This window comes from Neovison vison, chromosome 12, assembly GCF_020171115.1.
Source record: "Neovison vison isolate M4711 chromosome 12, ASM_NN_V1, whole genome shotgun sequence".
NCBI lineage: Eukaryota > Metazoa > Chordata > Mammalia > Carnivora > Mustelidae > Neogale > Neogale vison.
The window spans coordinates 15,295,181-15,321,311 of NC_058102.1; the positions used below are offsets into that span (position 1 = coordinate 15,295,181).

General features: G+C 35.6%; 1 protein-coding gene across 1 annotated transcript in view; it reads left to right on the forward strand.

Moving 5' to 3' along the window:
* CRY1 (cryptochrome circadian regulator 1) overlaps positions 1–24,104 on the forward strand; it is a 97,636-nt gene extending 73,532 nt beyond the window's left edge. The window contains exons 3-13 of the mRNA XM_044227437.1: positions 7,502–7,644; positions 13,062–13,246; positions 13,624–13,712; positions 14,501–14,641; positions 14,723–15,034; positions 16,194–16,345; positions 16,581–16,783; positions 16,884–16,979; positions 22,276–22,347; positions 22,424–22,527; positions 23,465–24,104. Coding sequence (XP_044083372.1) covers positions 7,502–7,644; positions 13,062–13,246; positions 13,624–13,712; positions 14,501–14,641; positions 14,723–15,034; positions 16,194–16,345; positions 16,581–16,783; positions 16,884–16,979; positions 22,276–22,347; positions 22,424–22,527 — 1,497 coding nt within the window. The 3' untranslated portion in view covers positions 23,465–24,104. The remainder of the gene's footprint in view (positions 1–7,501; positions 7,645–13,061; positions 13,247–13,623; positions 13,713–14,500; positions 14,642–14,722; positions 15,035–16,193; positions 16,346–16,580; positions 16,784–16,883; positions 16,980–22,275; positions 22,348–22,423; positions 22,528–23,464) is intronic.
* Positions 24,105–26,131: the final 2,027 nt, after the last annotated feature.

Below are 26,131 nucleotides of genomic sequence, written 5' to 3' on the forward strand. Positions count from 1 at the left end.
ACCTGGCAACTAGCCAGGCGCCATCTTTTAATGGCGGAGGCCGCCCTGGCCAGGGGCCTGCCTCTGACAGATATACTTTGGAAAGAGTAAGCATAAGAAAGTAGAATTCAAGACAGAATTACCAGAGATTAAGAGCAATCTTATAAGAAAATATAACTATTATAAATGTATATGTGCCAACTAACAGCATAAAAATATGTGAATCTCAAACTGATAAACTCTGTTATTGATAGTATATACAAAAATTAATAAAGATACAGGTGATATGAATAATGCTATCAACCAATTTGGATATACCAATATTTGCAGAACACTACACCCCCAAACTACACATTTTTTTTTATTAACATATAATGTGTTATTAGCCCCAGGGGTACAGGTCTGTGAATCTCCAGGTTTACACACTTCACAGCACTCACCATAGCACATACCCTCCCCAATGTCCATAAACCTCCCCACTCTCTCCCTACCACCCCCTCTGCTGGCAACTCTCAGTTTGTTTTGTGAGATTAAGAGTCTCTTATGGTTTGTCTCCCTCCCGATCCCATCTTGTTTCATTTATTCTTTTCCTATCCCCCAAACCCCCATGTTGCATCTCCACTTCCTCATATCAGGGAGATCATATGATAGTTGTCTTTCTCTGATTGACTTATTTTGCTAAGCATAATATCCTCTAGTTCCATCCACGTCATCGCAAATGGCAAGATTTCATTTCTTTTGATGGCTGCGTAGTATTCTGTGTGTGTATGTATGTATGTATGTATATATATATATATATATATATCACATCTTTATCCATTCATCTGTTGATGAACATCTAGGTTCTTTCCATAGTTTGGCTATTGTGGACATTGCTGCTATAAACATTCAGGTGCATGTGCCCCTTCGGATCACTACATTTGTATCTTTAGGATAAATACCCAGCAGTGCAATTGCTGGGTCATAGGGTAGCTCTATTTTCAACTTTTTGAGGAACCTCCATGCTGTTTTCCAGAGTGGCTGCACCAGCTTGCATTCCCACCAAGAGTGTAGGAGGGTTCCCCTTTCTCTGCATCCTCGTCAGAATCTGTCATTTCCTGACTTGTTAATTTTAGCCATTCTGACTTGTGTGGTGGTATCTCCTTGTGGTTTTGATTTGTATTTCCTTGATGCCAAGTGATGCGGAGCACTTTTTGATACACATTTTCTTTTAACACATATGAAATATTCACCAAGATAGACCATATGTTCAGCCACATAACAGTTATCAATAAATTTCAGAGACACCTGGAAGGCTAAGTTGGTTAAGCAGCTGCCTTCAGCTCAGGTCATGATCCCAGGGTCCTGGGATTGAGCCCCACATCAGGCTCCCTGGTTGGTGGAGAGCCTGCTTCTCCCTCTCCCTCTGCCTGCTGCTCTGCTTACTTGGGCTCTCTCTCTCTCTATCTCTCTGTCAAATAAATAAATAAATAAATCTTTAAAATTTTTTTTTCAAGTAACAGACATCTTATAGAATATTTCCTTTAACTTCAATAGAATTAAAATGAATAGCAAGAGAATTACAAGTATTTATAACTGGTAGTGGAAACTATACAAAAATTTATGGGATTCACAACATACTTCTGTTAAAAAATAGTATTAATATTAGGGTAATTTCTTTAAAATACTAATATTCAACTTGCCATTAAAAAAAAAACATTTATGGGATTCAGCTGCAACAATGCTTAGGGGAAAATTAATAGCTTTCAGTACTTTGTTAGAACTTTTTAAAAGTAGAACAAGTCAAACCTATAAGTAAGCAGAAGAAAAGAAATAAACAGGAGTAGAAATCAACGAAACTGAAAGCAGACAAACAATAGAGAAAATGAATTGTGATAATCAGTTTATTGTCTCCGCTCTAATCCACCCTTCTAAGTCCTGCTTTGTGATAGTGAAGCTGGATGCTGTAAACATTTCTCCTTTGTCAGCTGGCTTGATACTAGGTTTTGTTGAGAGATGTTGGTGATGGTTCTCTGCAAAGTCATAGTAGGAAAGAAGGGGCTTTACATATTGGTAGCCTTGTGCTTTTTGCTTTTTGCTCCCTTTTGTACAAGCCCCAGCCTAACCACACCCTCTGGCAAATTTCTCTGTCCCTTGATAGGCCACTTCCACAGACCAGCTCCAGTTTACCTACCTGCAGGAAGTTTCTTAGCCACCTGGGGTGCTGTTCTATGAACTACGTCTGCCCTTGCCCTTGGGCAAGTTCCTTCTCTACAGGGAAGGTTTTGTGTTACCCTGTCAGGAGAACCCATGCATCGAGGTGTGAATCTCAGTAGAGGATTCTTTTCTTCTAAGTTCTTAATTTCATTGTTTTCTTATTTTCCCTCCATTTAGTGGTGGTAGCAGCATTCTGCAATTGCTAATTTTGGACACCTTAGACGACAGAAGCCACATATGTAATTCTAAATTTTCTAATAGCCACACTGAAAAAAGTAAAAAGAAACAGATGAAGTTCATTTTAATAATATATTTTATTTTAAAAAATACATGTTTTTATTTAATGCAGTATATAAAAATATTTTCCTTTCAATATAAAATTATTAAAATTTTAAGCTATTTTAACCTCTTTTTAATACGAAGTCTTTGAAATCCAGTGTATATTTTATTCTTACAGCACATTTCTATTCCAACTAGCTACATTTCAAGTGCTCAGAAACCACTTCTGTGGCTAGTGACTACCATACTGGATAGTGTAGCCTTAACTCCTCTTTTACTCCTTCTTATCATTGATCAGCTTTACTTGCTAATAATTCTTTACGTTAGAATTTCCCTGTTCAGATTGCTGATGCGGTTTCTGTTTCCTGACTGAACCCTGATTGATTCAGTCAGCAAAGCCAAAAGCTGGGTCTTCGAAAAGATTTGATAAACTGCTAGCAATATTGATTCACACCTCAATGCATGGGTTCTCCTGCCAGGGTAAAAGGGAAAAAAATCACTTTTATCCAGAATAAAAAGGGGGATATTACTAGAGACTCTCCAAATTTTTAAAAGCATAATAAAGGATGTTATAAATATAATGCTAATAAATTATTCAACTAAAATGAAAATTTTCTTAAGTATAAGTTATAAAATTCTTAGAAGAAAAGAAAAACGTGAATAGCCCTATATCTCTTAAAGAAACTGAATTTATGATTGAAAACCTTTCCATAAATAAAACTCCAGGGCGCCTGGGTGGCTCAGTGGGTTAAGCCACTGCCTTCAGCTCAGGTCATGATCTCAGGGTCCTGGGATTGAGTCCCGCATCGGCCTCTCTGCTCAGCAGGGGGCCTGCTTCCCTTCCTCTCTCTCTGCCTGCCTCTCTGCCTACTTGTGATCTCTGTCAAATAAATAAATAAAATCTTAAAAAAAAAAAAAAAAAAAAAACTCCAGGCCCAAGAAGGCTTTGGTTGTGAGAGAGAAATCATACCAGTTTTATAACACTTTTCAGAAAACAAAGGAAAATGTTGGGAACACTTCCCTAAAACAATTATTTTATGAGGCCAACTTAACTCTAATACCATACTCTACTAGCAAAACTGCTGAAGAAATTTTAAGGAAAAAAGAATAGCTACATGTCCCCCCAGAAACAGACTCAGATACCCTTAACAATATATTAACAAATTGAAATTAGCAATATTTAGTTTAGCCCAGGAATACCAAGTTGGTTCAACATTACAAAAATCAACTAAGGTGAACCTTCCTGTTAATAGAATATAGGAAAAGCTATTACAGTTATCTCAATAGATGAATTAAATCATAAATTTATGATTTAAAAAACTTTAACCAAACTAGCAATAGAAAACTGGTAAATGTTAATTTGATAAAAGTTGTTAATTTAAAACATAGCTAATGTCATTCTTTTTTTTTTTTTAAGATTTTATTTATTTGACTGAGAGAGAGAAATCACAAGTAGGCAGAGAGGCAGGCAGAGAGAGAGAGAGGAGGAAGCAGGCTTCCCGCAGAGCAGAGAGCCTGACATGAGGCTCGATCCCAGGACCCTAGGATCATGACCTGAGCCAAAGGCAGAGGCTAGCCACCCAGGCGCCCCACTAATGTCATTCTTAATGGCAAAATAGTTAGTGCTTTCCACCTAAAATCAGGAGAAAAGCAAGGATATAAACTTTCATCACTAACTAAAGTCTTGCCAGCGTAATTGGGAAAGAAAAAGAGTAGATAATTAGCTTATCAGCTTACCAGAATTCCCATGTTCTCTATCATAGCATTGTTTTTTTTCTGATGGTTATTTTGTATTTACTTTTTATTTATTTATTAAAATATTTTATTTGACAGAAAAAGAGAGATAGTGAGAGCAGGTACGCAAGCAGGGAGAGTGCGAGAGGGAAAGCAGACTTCCTGCTGAGCAGGGGGCCTGACTTGGGGCTCAATCCCAGGACCCTGGGATCATGACAAGCTGAAGTCAGAAGTAATGACTGAACCACCCAGGCACCCCGTGTATTTACTTTTTAAATTTACCTCTGTGTTGCTAGTTTTCTTCAGTAAGCTCTAAGAGAGAGGGACCTAGCATTATATCTGGCCTGTAATAAAGATTATAATATTTGATGTATAAATGAATTTAATTAATATTTGAGGAACTTTCTTTTCCCTAGCTTTCTCCGCCCCCCTTGTAGAGAGATATTCACTAATTTATCCCCAAGGAAGAGTGAAAGATTTCACGGGGGAATGTAGTAGAAGGAGCTAGGTGAGTGTAACTCAGATTGTTTGAGTATAGCTCAGATTATACCTTTTCTTCTTGCTTGCTGAGAGCACACATCCTGTTCTCTTCTCCTATGCAATAAATCCACAGTGCAGGAGACGGGCTGCTTATCTTGGATAGGTAAATCTGTTTAATTCAGGGGTAAAATATTAGCAGGCTTACTGCCCATAAACCTGAAATTTTTCTGCAGTTATCTTTACTAGTAATGTGGTCTGTATCTTGATCTTTAGGTGTCTGACTTATGTTTCCTTCTTTTTCAAAAATGTTATTGACTTAAACTCTATCTTAAACTCTAAAAAGTAAAAAATTATTTATAAAAAAATCAGAATTGCAAACTACTATTTAGGAAAAAAAGTTTTAACATATATGGCAGAGAAAGGTTGCTGTCATTAAAACACAAGAAGCTCTTACAAGTCCATAAGAGAAGAATTTAGTGAGATAGAAAACCAAGCAAACATAGCCTGCAACTCACAGAAAAAGAAAATACAAATAGCTAGTAATAATAGCTGTTATTTATTGAATTTAACTGTGTTCTATGTCCTTAAGAATGTACAGGCATTATCTTATTTAATCTTTCAGCCCTGTAACATAATGATTTCTTTTTTTTCATTTTATTATAACAAACACATAGTGTTTATTATGTGCTAGGTGCTCTCTAAGCACATTACTCACATTCTACTCATTTTATAGGTGAAGAAGCAGACATGAAGAGTTTAGCCATTTATGAAAATAGTTGAGCCAGTCTTTGAACTCAGGAGGTCTTACTTTAGATCCTTTATTTTTTAACTACTACTCTATACTGCTTCACTATAAAACAAATATAATGCTTTCCTAGTCTTATTTTATTTCTAAATTTCAAAAGCAGTACACGATCATACTAACAAATGTGAACAATGCAACAGTGTGTAAAATAAAAAATTATTACCTTATTTGCGCTCCTAAGTTTAAAGGTAACAGCTATTGACAGTTTGGTATGCATTCTTCAAGATGTTCAAGAAAGGAAATTTTAAAAAATGAGTACTGTTTTTCTGTGTATACCATATGTATGTATTACTGGTTTTTAAAAAACCTTCAACATACTACTGGTAAGTATATGGGGAGCAAGCACTTTGGTATACTACTGATGAGAGTATGAATTAGTACAATGTATCTGGTGGAAAATTTGACAGTGTCTTTCAAAATTTTAAATATGCTTATCTGTTGTTTTTTAAGGAACTGTTTCTAGGAAAAATAGATCAAATGCCCAAAAATGTTTAAGATGTATGCATAAAGATAAGGATATACACTGCAAGGTTTATAGTAGTATTTTTTTTAACCCACCATTGGGAACAGCCTTTGTCTAAACTGTACAGGTTTGGAGAATTAGTGTGTTACCATATAGTGAATTAAATAATAGTAGACTTACAGTTGATTTTTTTTTCTTGTAAGATACATCAGAATAGATTTTAGATTAAAAAAAGTTACTACCCCCTTAGGAAATCACAGTTCCCTGAAGTCATAGTCTCTACATTGAAAATCACTATAAGGAGATGTATACAGAACTTATCGATATAGCACCTGAAACTCAATAAATATCTGACATTATTACTATCTCTATTTCTCCACAGCTAACATTTTTTGGTAATCTGAATTAAAAATATTATAAAACAGAGTACCTCCACAAAGCAACATATACCAGATTAACCATCAGAGGTTTGTGAAAGAGCATGTGGGCGGCTCAGTTATGCATCTGCCTTCAGCTCAGGTCATGATCTCAGGGTCCTGGAATTGAGCCCTCCATTGTATCAGGTTCCCTGCTCCCTGGGGAGTCTCCTTCTCCCTGTGCTCCCCACCGACTCATGCTCTCTCTCTCTTTCTCCCAAATAAATAAATCTTAAAAAAAAAGTTTATGAAAGACCAATTCTTAGAATCAGCAGATATAAATTCAGCAGACATAAATATCCTCCAGGTATTCTGGTTCTTTGTGAACTTGGGCAGGTCCCTAAACTTTTTATTTTTTTTTTAAAGATTTTATTTATTTATTTGACAGAGAAACAGAGAGTGAGCAACAGAGGGAGAGGAAGAAGCAGACTCCCCGCTGAGCAGGGAGCCTGATGCAGGACTCTATCCCAGGACCCTGGGATCATGACTTGAGCCGAAGGCAAATGCTTAACTGACTGAGCCACCAGGTGCCCAAGTCCCTAAATTTTTAAAATAACCTTCTTTGACAAATGGAGGTATCAGCCAAAGTGCCAAACTGGTGGTTATTTTGAGGACCAAATGAGAACATGTAAGTGTAAATTATTTGAAAAGTAAAGTGCTATGCAAACAAATTTAGGAAGCTGGTTTTAAGCATATTACTAGTTAGATTGTTTGCTGACTAGTGCAATGCCTAAAATCTACGGAGTATACATTTCTTAGTTACATAATTCTGAATTTATAAATTGTGTAGTTTCAGGGCGCGTGGCTCAGTGGGTTAAAGCCTTTGTCTTCGGCTCAGGTCAGGGTCCCAGGGTCCTGGGATCAAGCCCCGAATCAGGCTCTCTGCTGGGCGGGGACCCTGTTTCCCCCCAACCCCCGCCCCAATGCCTGCCTCTCTGCCTACTTGTGATCTCTCTCTGTCAAGTAAATAAAATCTTAAAAAAAATAAATAAATTGTGTAGTTTCTTCCTGCACATTTAAAGTTTGATTTATGTATATTCATTTTATATGTAGGGTTTAAGCTTTTCACTTTTTCCCAGAATGTATTGTTATAGTGGAAAAATAATTATGAAAATTTATGTACATTTTTGTTCCTTTTTTGTATTTTAGGAATGGAACATTACTAAACTTTCAATTGAGTATGATTCTGAGCCTTTTGGAAAGGAACGAGATGCAGCTATTAAGAAACTGGCTACTGAAGCTGGAGTGGAAGTGATTGTACGAATTTCACATACATTATATGACCTGGACAAGTAAGTTTTTTTTCTTTTATTTTTATGGTATAATACACATAATATTTGTTGTCTCAGCCATTTTTAAGTGTACAGTTCAGGGGTGTTAAGTACATTGACAAGGGTGCCCCTGGATGACTCTGTTGGTTAAGTGTCCAACTCTTGTCTTGATCTCAGGGTCATGAACCCAAACCCTACGTTAGGCTCACCCTGGGCATTTAAAAAAAAGTACGTGGACAAGTAAGTTTTAACCTGTGGGATTTCAGTTTTTTTAAATGGAAGTAACAGCATATACATAATACAGTTGTGGGAGAATTAAATAAATATGTCAGACCCTTAGCATTTTATTTAACTGCTCTGATTTTTTACTTAGTGACAGACGCCAAAATTACAGATGTGTGAGTGCATAAGACAAAAATACTTAGAGTCTCAGTTTCAAACTGTTAAGAGTATCACTAAATTTACCTTGACTGTCCAAACTCAGCCTGTGGTCTTGCCTTTCTGAGCTCTTAGCAATATTAATTTCATAGTTTATATGACATGAAACCATGAAGTGCTGTGATATATTTAGTATGATTGTCTGAAGTTTTTATATTTCATGTGTGTTAGTCTTGTCTATCTGGATTTTAAGTCCAGTTGCAAATTGTATGTAATACTACTTTGTGTAGCCATAGTCCTCCAAACAACAGCATACTATCTTGTTTCTTAAAATGTATTTCTTGAAATACCATTTCTTGGTGATGCTTTGTCCAAAAAAGATTATAGTTTAAATTTAGGAGTTATTATATGCTTTGAGTTTTGAGGGCTCACAAGATTTATTAATGTAGTAACTTTTGCCTTTTAAATTGTTTTGCTTTTAGTTATTTCCTCATTTTATCAAGTTAGTAAAGCTAATTCTGTAAGTTATATGACAAACTAGTTAATTTTATTCTATTTTTCCAAATGTATGAAAAAACTGTGGTTTGATTTCAGGCAGTGGTCTTATTTCCTATTAAGTCAAAGTCATATATCTCTTGAAAATAAACTTGCCTTCTAGTTTACCAGTTTTCTTAACTTTAGGAAGCTGATATCAAGAAGGAAGTGTATTTGGGGTAGGTTTGGGGGTGGGACTTTACCTTTTTCCCTTCTAACTTCCTGGCTGGTCTAATAATTAAATTGACTTAAGACAGATTAACAGGAGAAAAATTAATTTAATTCATATATCCAAAAAAAATTCATATATCCAGGTTATGAGACTCAAAGAAGTAAGCAAAGCAGGCAACTTTTAAATCTCTTAGACAAAGAAACAATAAGCGAAGAAATGCCAAGACACTTAAGTAAGTTTGAGTTTAGGGTAGCAAATGTCTGAAGATTATATAGCCTTCTCAGGCCTGAATTCCTGTCTCTGATGATAAGGATACCTTTTATTCTCCAGGTTCTAGGAGAGTGCCCTTCACATAGGGGATTTATTTCTTGCTTTCAGGGGGACAGAGCAGGCTCAGAGTGTCCTTCTTATACTGACTGTTTCTTAAGTAACTTTAATTCAAAGTAATCAATATGCCAAAGTGATAATATTTTCGAGTGGCCTGTCTCAAACCCCATGAGAGACAAAATAGGTAAGAGCAGTTGCATCCGAGTGGGAGATTTAGTGCTATGCATATAATTGGATTGTTTAGTGGGTTGAATGTGAGTATTTACTATATATAATAAATCATATAAAAATGTAACATACAGAAAACATTTTTCTCAGGTTTTTACTTTGCTTAAGTCATGTAATTAGCAGTGTCATAATATCACTGCAGTATCACTATCCATAAGTTTCATTATGCCCCTGTGTATAAACTCAAAGTATTACACTGAAACAAAATTACTAAAAGCAGAGAGAATAGTTCTTGTGGTATCACAGTTACATAGAGATTATAATTTATATGTAATTATATGTATTATAATGAAAAATGTACTTTAAAAAATTTTTTCATCATGATAAAAATGTACCCTTTAATCTCCATCACCTATTTACCCCATATCTTGCTTCACCTCCCCTCAGTTTGTTCTCTGTAGTTAAGTGTCTGTTTCTTGATTTGTCTTTTTTTGCCCCCTTGCTTGTTTGTTTTGTTTTTTACATTCCACATATGAAGTCATTTGGTATTTGTCTTTCTCAGACTAATGTATTCCACTTAGCATCATATTCTCTAACTTTATCTATATTTGTTGTTGCAAATGGCAAGATTTCGTTCTCTTTTTTTTTAAAGATTTTATTTAGTTAGTTGACAGGGAGAGAGATCACAAGCAGGCAGAGAGGCAGGTGGGCGGGGGGGGGGGGGTGGGGGGAGCAGGAAGCAGGCTCCCTGCTGAGCAGAGAGCCTGATACAGGGCTCCATCCCAGGACCCTGAGATCATGACCTGAGTGGAAGGCAGAGGCTTAACCCACTAAGCCCCCCAGGCACCCTGATTTCATTCTTTTTTATGGCTGAGTAATATTCCAGTGTGTGTATGTACATATATGCATGTACATATGTGTGTGTATACACGCATACATACAAACCACATTGTCTTTATCCACTCATCTATCAATGGATACTTGGACTGCTTCCATAGTTTGACTGTTGTAAATAATGCTGCTATAAACATAGGGATGCAGGTATCCCTTTGAATGAGTGTTTTTCTATTTGGGGAATAAAAACACAATAGTGCAATTACTGGATCTTAGGGTAATTCTAACTTTTTGAGGACCCTCCATACCATTTTACACAGTGATTGCACCAATTTGCATTCCCACCAACAGTGCAAGAAAGTTCCCTTTTCTCTACATCCTCACAAACATTTGTTGTTTCTTGTGTTTTTAATTTTAGTCATTCTGACGGTATGCAGTGATATCTCATTATAGTTTGATTTACATTTCCCTGTAAGATTTACACATCTTTTCATGTGTTTCTTGGCCATCTGGATGTCTTCTTTGAAAAAATATTCATGTGTTCTGCCCATTGTTTTATTTTTTAAAGATTTTATTTATTTATTTGACAGAGATCACAAGTAGGCAGAGGCAGGCAGAGAGAGAGAGAGAGGGAGGCAGGCGCCCTACTGAGCAGAGAGCCTTATTGTGGGGCGCGATCCCAGGATCCTGGGATCATTACCTGAGCCAAAGGCAGAGGCTTTAACCCACTGAGCCACCCAGGCCCCCCAATTCTGCCCATTTTTAATTGGATTATTTTTGGGGTGTTTAGTTTTATAAGTTCTTTATAGATTTTGGATACAAACCCTTTATCAAATATGTCATTTGCAAATGTCTTCTCTCATTCAGTAGGTTGACTTTTAGTTTTGTTGATTGTTTCCTTCTTTGCAGAAGCTTTTTATTTTGATGTAGTCCCAGTAGCTTATTTTTGCCTTTATTTCCCTTGCCTGAGGATACATATCTAGAAAAATGTTGCTACAGCTGATGTCAGAGAAACTTACTGCCTGTGCTCTCTTCAAGGATTGTTATGGTTTCAGGTCTCACATTTAGGTCTTTAATCTGTTTTAAGTTTATTTTTGCATATGGTGCAAGAAATTGGTCCAGTTTCATTTCTTTTGCATATAGCTGTCCAGTTTCTTAACACCATTTGTTGAAGAGACTTTTTCCCATTGTATATTCATTCTTCCTTTGTTGATAATTAACTGGCCATATGTAATTGTGGGTTTATTTCTGGATTTTCTGTTCTGTTCCACTGACCTATATGTCTCTTTTAATGCTAGTACCATGCTGTTTTAATTACTACCACTTTATAGTATAATTTGAAATTTGGAATTGTGATACTTACAGTAATGTTTTTTCTTTTTCAGGATTGCTTTGGTTCTCCAAGGTCTTTTGTGGTTCCATATAAACTTTAGAATTGTCTGTTCTAGCTCTGGGAAAATTGCTATTGATTTTTTTTTTTTAAGATTTTATTTATTTATTTGACAGAGATCACAAGTAGGCAGAGAGGCAGGCAGAGAGAGAGGAGGAAGTAGGCTCCCTGATGAGCAGAGAGCCTGATGTGGGGCTTGATCCCAGGATCCTGGGATCATGACCTGAGCCAAAGGCAGAGGCTTTAACCCACTGAGCCCCCCACGCACCCCAATGCTATTGATATTTTGATAGGGGTTGCACTAAATGTGTATATTGCTTTGAGTAGCGTATAAATTTTAAAATATATTTTGTGTTAATTTTTTTAGGTTTGTTTATTTATTTATGTAATCTCTACACCCAACGCGAAACTTCCCCTCCCCCAACATCAAGAATTGCACATTCTTTTGACTGAGCCAGCCAGGCAACCCATCAGTATTTTTTCTTTCAGCCATAAGTATGGAGTGTCTTTCCATTTCTTTGTGTTATCTAGAATTTCTTTTGTCAGTGTTTTATAGTTTTTAGAGTACAAGTCTTTCACCTCTTTGGTTAAGTTTATTCCTAGGTATTTTATTTTTTTGATGCAACTGTAAATGAGATTATTTTCTTAATTTCACTTCCAAATTCATCTATGAGGCCAGTATCAGCCTGGTACCAAGCCAGATAAAGACACCATAAAAAAAAGAGAACTATAGGTCAGTATCTCTCATGAATGTAGATATGAAGATCTTCACAAAATACTAGCAAACTGATTCCAACAGTACATTGAAAAGGAGGAGGGAAATATAAAGTATGTCCATAAGATACATATACTGACATATTTAACAAAGGCATAATGAGCACAACAGAAAGTTGCAAGTGACTATCACTATAGTATATAGCATAGAGTATATAGTATGTAGAATCCTAATTAATAAGACTTGCTTTATTGCTTCTCACTATAATACTGGTCTGGTTTGTTTTTTACTGATGATTAAGAGATTCTTTAAACTGTGTTGTAATGTGTTTTTACCTTTTCACATATATTATTTTTATGTTATTGTCTTTAGGCTAACTTAACCACTTGTTTTTTCACTCATGGTGCTTAATAATACCCTTTGTCTTAAAGGTTTTGTTATTTGCATGCTGTATATTTTTGATACATAGCAGATGTCTAGAAAATGAAAAGAATAATTTTTAGATTCACTAGCTATTTTAATAAGTTTCCTGGTCATATGAGAAGCTTATATCCTCCTGGAAGTCTTAAGTAATTAACTTTGTGTTTGGTTTTTTTTTTTTTTAAAGATTTTATTTATTTATTTGACAGACAGAGATCACAAGTAGGCAGAGAGGCAGGCAGAGAGAGAGAGAGAGAGGAGGAAGCAGGCTCCCTGCAGAGCAGAGAGCCTGACATGGGGCTCGATCCCAGGACCCTGGGATCATGACCTGAGCCGAAGGCAGAGGCTTTAACCCACTGAGCCACCCAGGTGCCCCTTAACTTTGTGTTTTGATTTTAAGCGTTTTCAGAAGTTATCAATCAAAATATATTATTATTTTTTAATATTAGCTGCATTTTACTAACTATTTTTTTATTTGCATTTTACTAAATTTGTAATAGGATCATAGAACTCAATGGTGGACAGCCACCTCTTACTTATAAAAGATTCCAGACTCTCATCAGCAAAATGGAACCACTAGAGATGCCAGTAGAGACAATTACTTCTGAAGTGATAGAAAAGTGTACAACTCCTCTGTCTGATGACCATGATGAGAAATATGGAGTCCCTTCACTAGAAGAACTAGGTAGGTGTAAATGAAGCTTGAAAGTTAATAAACCACTGAGAAAATCTCACTTCTGATTTGATATGTAAAGTATTTTGCATTAAGAGGGAAAGAAAGGACAAAAAAATCTTAATCTCTTATACTAAGAAGTGATAAATCTATATATTATGTGTTCTATAAATGTGATGTATCTGTTAATCACCTTAAGATGTTTGTCCTAAAGAACAGAGATCATATTATGTCCTTATATGTGAAGACCTATCTAGGGCCGTAAGTTCATATCTATGCTACTGTCATAATTTTTCTGTGAAGTAGTTTTACCAATTATTGTAGTTCATAAAAAATTATTTTAGTTCCAGAAGAATATCTTTTTCTTTTTTCTGTTTGTTTTTTTTTAGGTTTTGATACAGATGGCTTGCCCTCTGCAGTATGGCCAGGCGGAGAAACTGAAGCACTTACACGTTTGGAAAGGCATTTGGAAAGAAAAGTATGATAATAGAAATCATGCTTGTATTTCCAAACTGACAATTAAAAAATAATTTCACTCTTTTTAAAAACAAAAAATAGACTATTGAAAAGAAGAATTGAGAGAAATAGTTAAAATAACAAACCTAATTGTTTGAAGATTAATAACCATCTCCTCATTTAAATATTGTTTTCTTCCTCCACTGACTGTTTCCTCTTTAGCTACTACCAATACCACCTCTTCTCTTCTTCCTATGTAAGCTGGTATCTGATGACTGTATCTTTGAAGCTAAGATAAAGTTCTTCTATTTCACCTTGAGCTCAGTGTCAGGGAGACAGGTTAAAAGTGCTCTTAGCTTGGTGTTAGGAATTTGAGGTTAATTTATTTCATATGAGTATGTGTTACCCAAGGATGGCTGAAACAAAAGAAAGCTCACTTTTATTCTGTTGTGTTGCTTTTTTTTTTTTTTAAAGATTTTATTTATTTATTTGATAGGCAGAGATCACAAGTAGGCAGAGAGGCAGGCAGAGAGAGAGGAGGAAGCAGGCTCCCCGCTGAGCAGAGAACCTGATGCGGGGCTGGATCCCAGGACCCTGGGATCATGACCTGAGCCAAAGGCAGAGGCTTTAACCCACTGAGCCATTGAGGCGCCCCATTATTCTGTTGTGTTTCTTATTAAAACATGTCTGTGACTGGGGTAATAAAACTTCATTCCCCAAGAACTATGTAACTTTAAAAAAACAGGTCAGTTTTAAACACTCTTTTTAAATGGAAAAAGTTAACTAGCATAATCCTCTCTGTGTTTTCAGGCTTGGGTGGCAAACTTTGAAAGACCTCGAATGAATGCAAATTCCCTGCTCGCTAGCCCTACTGGACTCAGTCCTTATCTCCGATTTGGTTGTTTGTCATGTCGACTGTTTTACTTCAAACTAACAGATCTATACAAAAAGGTATTACCTAAAACTGAAGCTTATTTTTCAAAATACTTCTTTAAAAATTGGTGTTACTACTTCTTTGCTTTTTAACTTTAGGTAAAGAAGAACAGTTCCCCTCCACTGTCCCTTTATGGGCAACTGTTATGGCGTGAATTTTTCTATACAGCAGCAACAAATAACCCACGCTTTGATAAAATGGAAGGAAATCCCATCTGTGTTCAGATTCCTTGGGATAAAAATCCTGAGGCTTTAGCAAAATGGGCGGAAGGCCGGACAGGTTTTCCATGGATTGATGCCATCATGACACAGCTTCGTCAGGAGGGTTGGATTCACCATTTAGCCAGACATGCAGTGGCTTGCTTCCTGACCCGAGGTGACCTGTGGATTAGTTGGGAAGAAGGAATGAAGGTGAGTATTCTTCTAACTAATGTAGCACAGTCTTATTTTGAGTCTATACCTTACTAAAACAATTCCTAGAAGTTGTCTGTTACTTAGATTCATTTGTAGTCTAATTTTTTCCAGCAGGTAAAGAATTTAATTCCCTAATACAGGCACACTCTTGGAGAGCAGAAATGGTGTAATCAGACAGGAGAAATGGTGATAACTGGTTTGATTAACCTCAAGTCATTTCAGAGACTGAACCAGCCTAGCCATCAAGGGAACTATAAAATTTAACACTCTGGACTCATTGGATTACATATTTATAGGTGATCATTTCTGTTACAAAAGAGGATTTACCCAAGAATTCTTAGAAATAGTGAATTTACATTATAAAATTTAAAATATATATAATTTGCCTCACTTCAATATCATAACTTTTTAATGATTTGTTTTGTAAAGTGAAGCATAGTATATTTTGAGACATCATCTTGTGGTTATATATAACAGGACTTGTTTTATCTATCTGCCTATATCATAGATATCCCCTATCCAAGGACCATTTCTGATCCTTTTTTTTTCTTTTGTGTCTCTGGTATTTTCTAATACAAAGTTTTACATGAAGTAAATGTCTACTACAGACTTAATGAATTTATAAAAAGGCGTTTAAAGTCTAATTCCCTTTTGGTCAAGGAATTCCAAATTTAAACTCTATAATGCTAGTGCTTTTTTTTTTTTATCTTTTGCTTTTTCACTAGTGCATTTTAAGTCATTTTTATTTGGGTGCTCCCTATATGTAGGGGAGTGTACCAAGCTTCTCAGTTTTTGTTAGTGATCTATTTGGTAACATCTTTGCTTTCTTGAAAATGTTTACTGCTTTTTTTTCTTCCATTTTTTAATGGAATCAGTGACTTGACTGATTATTTTACCCTCCCCCTTAAAGACTAGAAAGAAAGACTAGAAAGAAAAGACTAGAAAGAAAAATTCACTTATATTACTGATATTTTTCTTTCCCTGAAATAACCCATTATAGAACAGAATATTAACAAGGAGCACACACTGGAATGTTTAGTTTTACAGTTCTGTGCTAGATTTTCTTTGCCTTGACTTTTGATCTACAGAGACCTGGAAAATGCTTGCTTTGAGAATTATATGTGTACAAACTAATTGGTTACTGTTACTTCTGAAGGTATTTGAAGAATTATTGCTTGATGCAGATTGGAGCATAAATGCTGGAAGTTGGATGTGGCTGTCTTGTAGTTCCTTTTTCCAACAGTTTTTTCACTGCTATTGCCCTGTTGGTTTTGGTAGGAGAACAGATCCCAATGGAGACTATATCAGGTAAATCAAGGGTGATTATTATTCAGTTTGGAATAACTAATCCCGGAAGAGCTTTTCATGTTTAAGCAACACTTAAGGTGTTCCCTACTCATGATGGGCAGCAGAGATGAGGAGATGGGTAAATAAATCATTAAATGGTTTTGACTTGATTTTGGTCATTCATAGCTAATAATTAGTTTGTTATAACTTGCTTGTAGTTCATTTTATTTATAATTTTTCTTCCTTCTCCCAAAAGACGTTATTTGCCTGTCCTAAGAGGTTTCCCTGCAAAATACATCTATGATCCCTGGAATGCACCAGAAGGTATCCAAAAGGTAGCCAAATGTTTGATAGGAGTTAATTATCCTAAACCAATGGTAAATCATGCTGAGGCAAGCCGTTTAAATATTGAAAGGATGAAGCAGATCTATCAGCAGCTTTCACGATATAGAGGACTAGGTATGTCAGTAACTTTGGTTTGTTTCTTCGGGAGGTGTTTATATATCTATCCTTGAGTTTGATCTTGGCCATAATTTAATAGGAAATTTTTTCCCTTTAGGTCTTCTTGCATCAGTGCCTTCTAATCCTAATGGGAATGGAGGCCTCTTGGGGTATTCTCCTGGAGAAAATATTCCAGGTTGTAGCAGCAGTGGAAGTAAGTGAAAAGGAAATTGCTATACTTTGCAACATAAAGAGATTAATAATCAAATATATTTTTTATTAAATCTCACTATATTTTTCTCTGTACATGTATACACACACACACACACACACACACACACACACACACCCCTGTCATTCCATTAGTGACATTTTGGAGATGGAAACCATCATTACATGTAGTAGAATTTAGCTCAAGGTAAAGATCTTACAAACTGAATGAGGAGGACAGTTTTTTTTTTTTAAGATCTTGTTTTTTTGACAGACAGAGATCACAGGTAGGCAGAGAGGCAGGCGGTTGTGGGGGGCAGGCTTCCTGCTGAGCAGAAAGTCCAATGTGGGGCTCAATCCCAAGACCCCAGGATCATGACCCGAGCCGAAGGCAGAGGCTTTAACCCACTGAGCCACCAGGCACCCCGAGGAAGACAATTTTAAGGGTAGAATGAAACTCAGATATCCCTTCTGAAGGCTCATTTTTTTTTTTTTTTTACTTTTTTACTTTTATGTATAAGTAAATAGTTAAGGTTTAGTGGTCCTATAAATATGGCCAAAAGGTTTATCATACACATGCATAGGGCCTTTAGCTTTTTGCACATGAGTTTTTCCTTCCAGTCTTATTTGTAGTGGTTTTCCATTTGATATATACTTAGTTGCCACATATATTCTTAATGTGTGATATTAATAATGTCAAGGAGCCAGTATTGGAAATTTGAATCATTGTATCAGTTTTTAAGGGTTCTAACCAAAAATAGCATGAGGCTAATTAATTTGATTAATTAATTAATTAATTAAATGCCTCAAGGCATTTGAGGAATGCTTACTTCTTTTTTTGTCAAAAAAGTCACATGTTTAAAATTGATATTAAGAACAAACCCTTTAAAAAATTGAGCCTTTCTGATTCAGAAATACTCTGTATCCTTTTGAGAGCATATACTTTTTTTTTTTCTTCAACAATTAGATTAAGGAGAAAGGAACAAAGCACTCACATTTTGACTATCTACTTTATGCCCAATACAAGGGGATTTTTGCCACGTTCTGAAGTATATCCTTTTATGCCCTCTACTTACCCTGTTTGTAGACTTTTTATAGTGTCTCACAAGGTATATCAAAGGGCAAGATTATTTATAACTTGTACACAGATGACTTGAAGTATTTCTGTTCTTATAATAAAGCAAACCATAATCTATTTATGATAGTAATATGTTTTAGTTTTTATTTTTTTCTATTAAAAATACCTGTTCAGCATTATTAGTCAGTAGGGAAATGCAAATCAAAACCATTCAGAGACTTCCCACTTAGGGTAACCAACTGTCAATGATTACCTGGAATTGAGGGGTTTCCTGAGACAGGAGACTTGCAGTGCTAACACTTGTCAAACTGGGATGACTTATTTACCCTGTACCCACTCGAGTGCCTAAAAAATGACAGACAATATCAAGAGTTGCAGAGGATATGAAGAGCCTGGAACCCTCATATGTTGTGAGTGGTGGTCTGTAAAATGGTACAGCCACTTTGGGAAACAGGTTGGCAGTTTCTTAAAAGCTTAAAACTTAACATAAAACCCAGAAATTCCATTCCTAAATATCTATCCAAAAGAAATGAAAACATATCTACGCAAAGACAAGAATCATAAGAATGTTTATGATGGCTTTATTTATAATAGTCAAAATGTGGCACATCCATGCAATGGAATACTAATCCGTAAGAAGGAATAAAATGCTGGTACTTGCTGCAACATGGATAGACCTCAAAAATACTATGTTAAGTTACAGAATCCAGACATAAAAGACCACATATTGCATAATTCCATTTGTATGAATTATTCAGAAAAGGCATGTCTTTAAAATAAAGTAAGTTAATGGTTACCTTAGGTTTAGGGTAGGAATGAGAATGAATGCAAATGGGCATGAAAGTGTTCTAAATCTGGATTGTGCTGATGATGACACAACTCTGTAAATTTACTAAAAATTATTGAACTGTATACTTAAAACAGCTGAATTTTATGTTATGTAATTGTACCTCAAAACTGCTTTAAAAAAAAACTATTCACTATATACAGTTTAGGAAATTCAGAAAAATAGAAAAGAAGAAAAATAAAAATCACCCACAATTCCATCCAGCAGAGATAGTCACTATTAAAATTTCAGCATATTTCCTTTGAACATCTTTTCTATGCAGTTTTCTCCCCACAGTACTTTAAGTTAGAATTTTTTAAAGTTTTTTTTTTTAATTTATTTGACAGCATGCATAAGCAGGGGTGGGGGTAGAGGGAGAAGCATCTCCCACTGAGCAGGGAGCCCTATGTGGGGTTCCATCCCAGGACCCTGAGATCATGACCTGAGCCAAAGGCAGACACTTAACCAACCTAGGTACCCAGGCACCCCTAAGTTAGAATTTTATGAGTGAAAAACCCTTTTGGTGCTGTTGGCAGTATAACATAAGAAGAGTATGATCATACAAACTTTTGCCCTTAGGAAAATGTGGAATTTTTTAAAACAAGAAATATGGGGTGTTTTTTTTTTTTAAGTTTTCATTCTAAGACTCCTATCTCATATAATCTTGGCATTTGAAATTTAACTACTGTAGTGTCCCTAAAGACATGATGAATATGGGATTTCTGATTTTTCTAAGCAGCTAAGCTAGTCATTAGCCAATTGATTTGGCAAAGCTCTTTTCTCTGCTCATTGTCTCTTGTACTGTTATTCTTGTGAAAATATAATTTACTGCATTTTTTAGAAGATTTTTTTCTTTGACAGAGAGCACAGTAGGGGGAGCAGCAGGCAGAGTGAGAGGGAGAAGCAGGCTTGCAGAGCAGGGAGTCCAATGCGGGGCTCCATCCCAGGACCCTGAGATCGTGACCTGAGCTGAAGGCAGACACTTAACAACTGAGCCACCCAGGCACCCCAGTTTACTGCATTTTTACGGGGAAGTTATAGGCATTGAGATATTCATGAATTTAGGGCACAGGAAGATTTTAGGTGCCTGCTTATCTCTCTAAAGGAATAAGATGCTATCTTAAGGAAATTCTGTATGTATTTATTGAGCTTATTAATCCCTCCCCCATCTTCAAAAGTAATCGTTCTCCTGATTTCTAATTCTATTTTTTCCCATTTTTGAACTTTATAAAAATCTTACAGTTTGTACTCTTTTCTGTGTCTGGCTGCTTTCACTCAGTATTTTTTTGTTTATGAGATTATTCTCATTTATCTTAGAACAGGAAGAGGAATAAAATTGATGGAGTTGATAAAATGAGGTGACTAGTCTGTTATTTAGAGCCTACCTCTGTGAATCTTCCAGTAAAATTGACTTTTCCTTCCTCAGTGTCCTCACTGTATGCTATAGCAACTTCCATCCCAGGACCATTATATTACTTATTTGTACTTAGTGATTTTATGTATCTGTCACCTTCTACTTGGACTGTGAGCCCCTTGAAGATAAGACCTCATATTTTTATAATATTTGTATCCCTACTACCTAGTATAATCTCTAGCATAAAGGAGCACTCAACAATTGTATTAGGTATGACTAAATACAATAATTGAAAATGTATTTTTTGAAGTTTCCTCTTTTTGTTTGTTTCCTTTCTTTTTTAAAAAAAAATTTTATTTTAGAGAGAGAGTGTGTGCATGAGTAGGGGGAAGGACAGAGGGAGATGAGAATCCCAGGCAGACTCCCTGCTGAGTGGGGAGCCTGATGCAGGACTAGGTCCCGAGATCATGAACCGAACTGAAACCAAGAGTCCAATACTCAACCAGCACAACCACCCAGGCGCCCCAATTGAAGTTTTCTTGATTGCAAAATATATGTAACATAAAACTTAGCATTTAACTGTTTTAAATGTACAATTCAGTGGAATTAAGTACATTCACATTGTTGGGTGAAGTTTTAAATAATCTTGTGCAATAATGGAAGACAACAATTATCACTATTAGGGGACACTCTGCTGAGGGTGAAACTAGGAGTAACACCATTCAGTGGTGAATGTGCTGTAGTCCAGAATCTGACCTTCAACAAGTCCAAGAACGGAGTGTTTTTAGTATAATTAGAGGTGACCATCCTATAAATGGCAGACTAGAGGTTTAAAAGTGAGTTAAGCATCCGACTCTTGATTTTGGCTCAGGTCATGATCTCAGGGTCATGAGACTGAGCCCTGCATCAGGCTCCAACTGGTTGTGGAGCCTGCTTAGGACTCTCTCTCTTCCTCTGCATCATCCCCAAATACAAACATACACACACCCACACACAAACACATGTACACATATACACACCATCCATATAAAATAGCAGGGATGTGTGGGTGGCTCAGGCAGTTAAGCATATGCCTTTGGCTCAGGTCATGATCCGAGGGTCCTAAGATTGAGTCCTGCATAGGGCTCCTTGCTCAGCAAGGAGCCTGCTGCTCTCTCTACTTATGCTCTCTCCCTCTCTCTCTCTCTCTCTCTTTCTCTGACAAATAAATAAAATGTTTAAAATATATATATCAACAGGGAGCACTAGTTTATTATTTATTATTTATTATCTATCGCTTTCCAGTGATAGAAGCCCTCATCCCTCATCAGGGCATTCACTTTCCCAATTCTGAGTACCTAAAAAGCTGAATTCTTTATCCAGAGGAACTTGATGAGCATGAAATTACAATAAAAAAATAAATAGATTGTCTTAGACCATAAGGCGACTTCTGTGTAGGGGCTAGAATGTTCACATTTGTCCATTATCTGGACATACTGACATTATCTGGACATACTGTTTCTCTAGAACCTACTTTCTGTGCCAACCCCCTCTCCTATAACATTGTTTCTTTTTGAAAGGATTAATGTAATTGCTTAGGCTAGGTAACTGCCACATTGTGTTTCCTCCTCTTTGTGTGATTTGAATTGTTTAATTCTCATCTGGAAGGCCCTTATTCACTTATCTCCAAGGACATATATTTTGGACAGGCACTGAGGGAAGAATGTGGAATAAAGGGACAAGAGGTAAAGGAGGATGTATATTTCACTGTTGCTCTATATTTTGCTTCCATGGTCAAGTGTCTAATTGTTATTCAGTAAAGAAATGTTTTTTAGAAAATGATTATCAGTGATTTTGCCTTTGAACCAAAAGTCAACATTTCTATGACCCTAAAGTTTAAATTTTCCTGATTTGGACTTGTGACTTTTTGTTCTTATGAAGGATTGAGGTTTAGTCCTAAAAAGCATAAATGACCTTAATACAATTACTAAAAACTAGATTTGTAGTCTTAATACATAAGATTTGGGGTTTAAGTAATTTTACTGTGTTTTAAATACTAACAGGTTGCTCTCAAGGGAGTGGTATTTTACATTATGCTCATGGAGACAATCAACAAGCTCACCTATTAAAGCAAGGTAGGAATGAAGCATTTGAGCATTCTTTTCTTTTCAGCTTCCTATCTTAAACATAATTTTTTTTGTAAATATGTAGGAAGAAGCCCCATGAGCACTGGTCTCAGTAGTGGGAAACGTCCTAGTGAGGAAGAGGACACGCAGAGTATCGGTTCTAAGGTCCAGCGACAGAGCACTAATTAGGTAAATACTTTGGACCTTTATTTCTTGCTTTAGTGTAGTGTGTAATCAATATAAATAAGACAATTTCCAAAATGGAGCTTATCACATTTTTCAAACTAGAGAAACTGAGCCTTAAATTTTTCAGTGATTATTATAAAATTAGTTAATTCTTAGACAAGAGAAGTGCATCTCTACTGGAAAAATTGCAGCACTTAGTTTTAAGATCATCCTAATTGATGATACTTAAATTTGAAAAAGTAATGATGTTATGCTCAAGTTTTTTCTCAGAAAAAGACATCTTTTTAATTCCTTACTATATGATCTTGAGTCTAAAACAATTAAAGTGAATTTTTACTTTAGTGGTATTATTAATCCCTTTATGAACTTTTCCCCAAATCTTTTCCTCTTAAATGTTTATAACTTTCTTTTATCTGTTCTGATACTTCTGAAATCTAAATTCTTTCCAGTTCTGGAATAGTTTGATTTTTAAATATTGGTCCTTTTTAGAGGTATTAAAAGGCCATGGCTATATTCAGTTGAATTGGATGTGGGATACTATTTTTTGATTTAAGTTTTTTTTGATAGTACATTTACCAGGTTTTAAAGACATTTAACAGTTATTTTAAACTGTTGGCATTTTTTAAATTACTGCTAACTATATTTATCATGGTAACTATTGATTAACATACAGAATTGTTGAATCAGTATGATGTACACCAGAAACTTAATATAATATTGTCTGTCAGTTATACTTCAGTAATAATATATATATGAACAGCAATAATAAAAAGTAAAATAAAAAATATAAAAAGTTTTTAAAAATTGCTTTAGTTTTTAGCACCAGCCCTAATTAGACTGTACATTGCTTGAAAATAAGATCAGTAAACACTCATCAAATTTTTATCATTTAATTCCTTGCAATCAAACTTTACCCCATTTTTTCCCCCTTATATCACAGAAAACATTCAGGAGGAATACTGTTGCAGCTGAAATTGGTGGGGAGTTCACTACTTTTTTCAGTTAAATTATTTTAAAATGTTCTTCATTGATGGAAAGCAGTTACATTTTGAAATGCATTGTTTCTAATGACATTTCTGTAGTTTTAAACTTTTTAATGAACTTCATGTAGGACAAATGGTAATTTGTATATAAAGAACTTGGTAAAAATTTTGCTTAATGTAAATATAAATAGTCACAATATAGACCCATCAGTATATTTTTGATAATTTTTCATGTATGGTAAAAGTTAAAGTGGCAAACTGATATTCTGATATACAAACTGAAGTTTTGAGAGTCAATGTGGGAAAATAGGAGGTTTTTAGACTTTCTTAAAAGACTTTGTTAAAATTTTAGGACAAAATTTTCTTGACATCATTGTTTGATCTAACTTTACACTCTTTGATAATGTTTTAGAAAATGTGCACAATCAAAATTGGTAGTTATAACCTCTGTTAACACAGACAATATATGTTTTAAATCTTCATGTATGCCTGTTTTGACCCAAATCTGTGGAAGTATTATGTGTTAAGTTCTCCTTGTCTCCTTTTGTTCATTTATAGCTAAGTGACCTTGTTATTAAAGTATATGCATATATGGAATCTTGTGTCCTTGGTGGTGGTTGTTTTTTCTTTTCTTTTTAAGTTTTTGTTTTAGGTAAGGGGGAGAGCATTGTTATATGAGATGTGATTACAAATCAGAGACAGTCTGTAAACCACAAATGTAACCATTCTGAATTAAGGATCAGGTTCCACTTATTTTAGTAATGCAGTATTTTTCACAATTATTCCAGATAAGATTACCAACTTCCAAATGCTTTATACTTTTTATAATACCTATCTATCTGCAAGAAGGATACAAAACCAAAGTGGTTATTTCAGGTAATGGGGCTTATAACTATGAGTTAGTCACTATAATTAATAATGTGGGCTCTGGAGTCAAAGACCTGGCTCTGCCACTCGTTTGAGATCTTGGACAAGTTATTAACCTTATAGGGGTAAGAGTAGTATCTGCTTCATACTACATATGAAATCCTCATAACAGTGCCTAGCATGTGGCAGTGAGTCGATAAATGTTAGCTGCAAGGCTGCTGTGCTTTATAGATCCCTGGATCGTGCAGTGCATAGTCTGCCTAACTGTATGCTACAGCTGCGGTTAGCTGTTGTTATTCTCATTACTATTATTATCCCATTCCTGTCTCTTGTAGGCTAGTTTTTTCCTTTTGGAATTATAACCAGTGTTATTTTTTTTTTCTTTTCCCCAGTCTTTAGTTGTGATAGATGTTCAGGGTGATAATTGTATTTAAAAGTAACTTAAGAATAATTTGAGTCTAAAATTCAAAAACAGTAACATATTTTTATATGATACACATTTTAAAAAGCATCCTGAATAATGAGTTAACACTGAGTGATAAGTTCCATTACTTAGAAAGAAAAAAAAATGCATTATCTATCTTCTTTTGCCACTGTTAATAAGGAGTGATATCTTAACTGTTTTTCATGATGCTTATATTTACCAGTCAGTCTATTCTTTGGACCTGATTGTACTGTACAGTATTGAGAAACTCATAGACCTGGGACCATCATCATGATGGGAACCATCATCAGGGGAATAGAAGATTCAGGGGTTTTTTGTGTTGTTTTGTTTTGTTTTTTAAAAAGGCTTCATACCCAGTGTGGGGCTTGAACTTATGGGCCTGAAATCAAGACCTGAGCAGAGATCAAGAGTCGAACCCCTAACAGACTGAGCCACCCCGGTACCCCTAAAAGATTCAGTTTTAGGGGCATCTGGGTGGCTCAATGGGTTAAGCCTCTGCCTTCAGCTCAGGTCATGATCTTGGTGTCCTGGGATCAGGCCCTACATTGCATCAGGCTCTCTGCTCAGCAGGGAGCCTACTTCCCCCCCACCCTCTGCCTGCCTCTCTGCCTACTTGTGATGTCTCTCTCTGTCAAATAAATAAATAAAATCTTAAGAAAAAAAAAAGATTCAGTTTTAATGTAAATAAATATTTTAGTAAAAGAACATTGTTTCAGCATAGACACTGATATTTTACTCTGACATGTAGGGGGATTTTGGCTTTTAGGGGGCTTTTGGGGAGGCTTTTTCACTTTGGTCTAAACTGTAACTGAAAAGAATCACTGAAAGGGAAAGACCAGTATCACCATATTCCAGTTGAGCAGATGTTTGAATACAGTGTTTTCTCCCAACCAAAGGGTTAGTATTCTGAAAACGCTGCTGGTGTTTGAGGGATTTAAGGACTTACATTTCAGGAAATATATCTTGAAATCGTATTAACAAAACCTGTTCTGTTCTGACAACTTGGAAAAATTGAGTTGAGGAAAGAAAACTTTTTTGAAAGAAACTTTGTGAAGTTTTTATGTTTTTACATTCACTTGAAATAAATTAGTAAAATTGGGATATAAAAGACAGTATGTTTTTAAGGCCTCTTTTAAGTACTAGAAACTTCAGGATCTTCCCACAAACATGTTTGTAATTTTCTTATAGGTAATATCCATAATACTGGCTTCTTTTCTCCATTTCTCCATCCAAGGGGTTTTTTTTCCTGATTGCGTGGTCCTAGAAATTCACTAAATATTGGAATGGAAGAAACTAGGTCACATGTATTAAT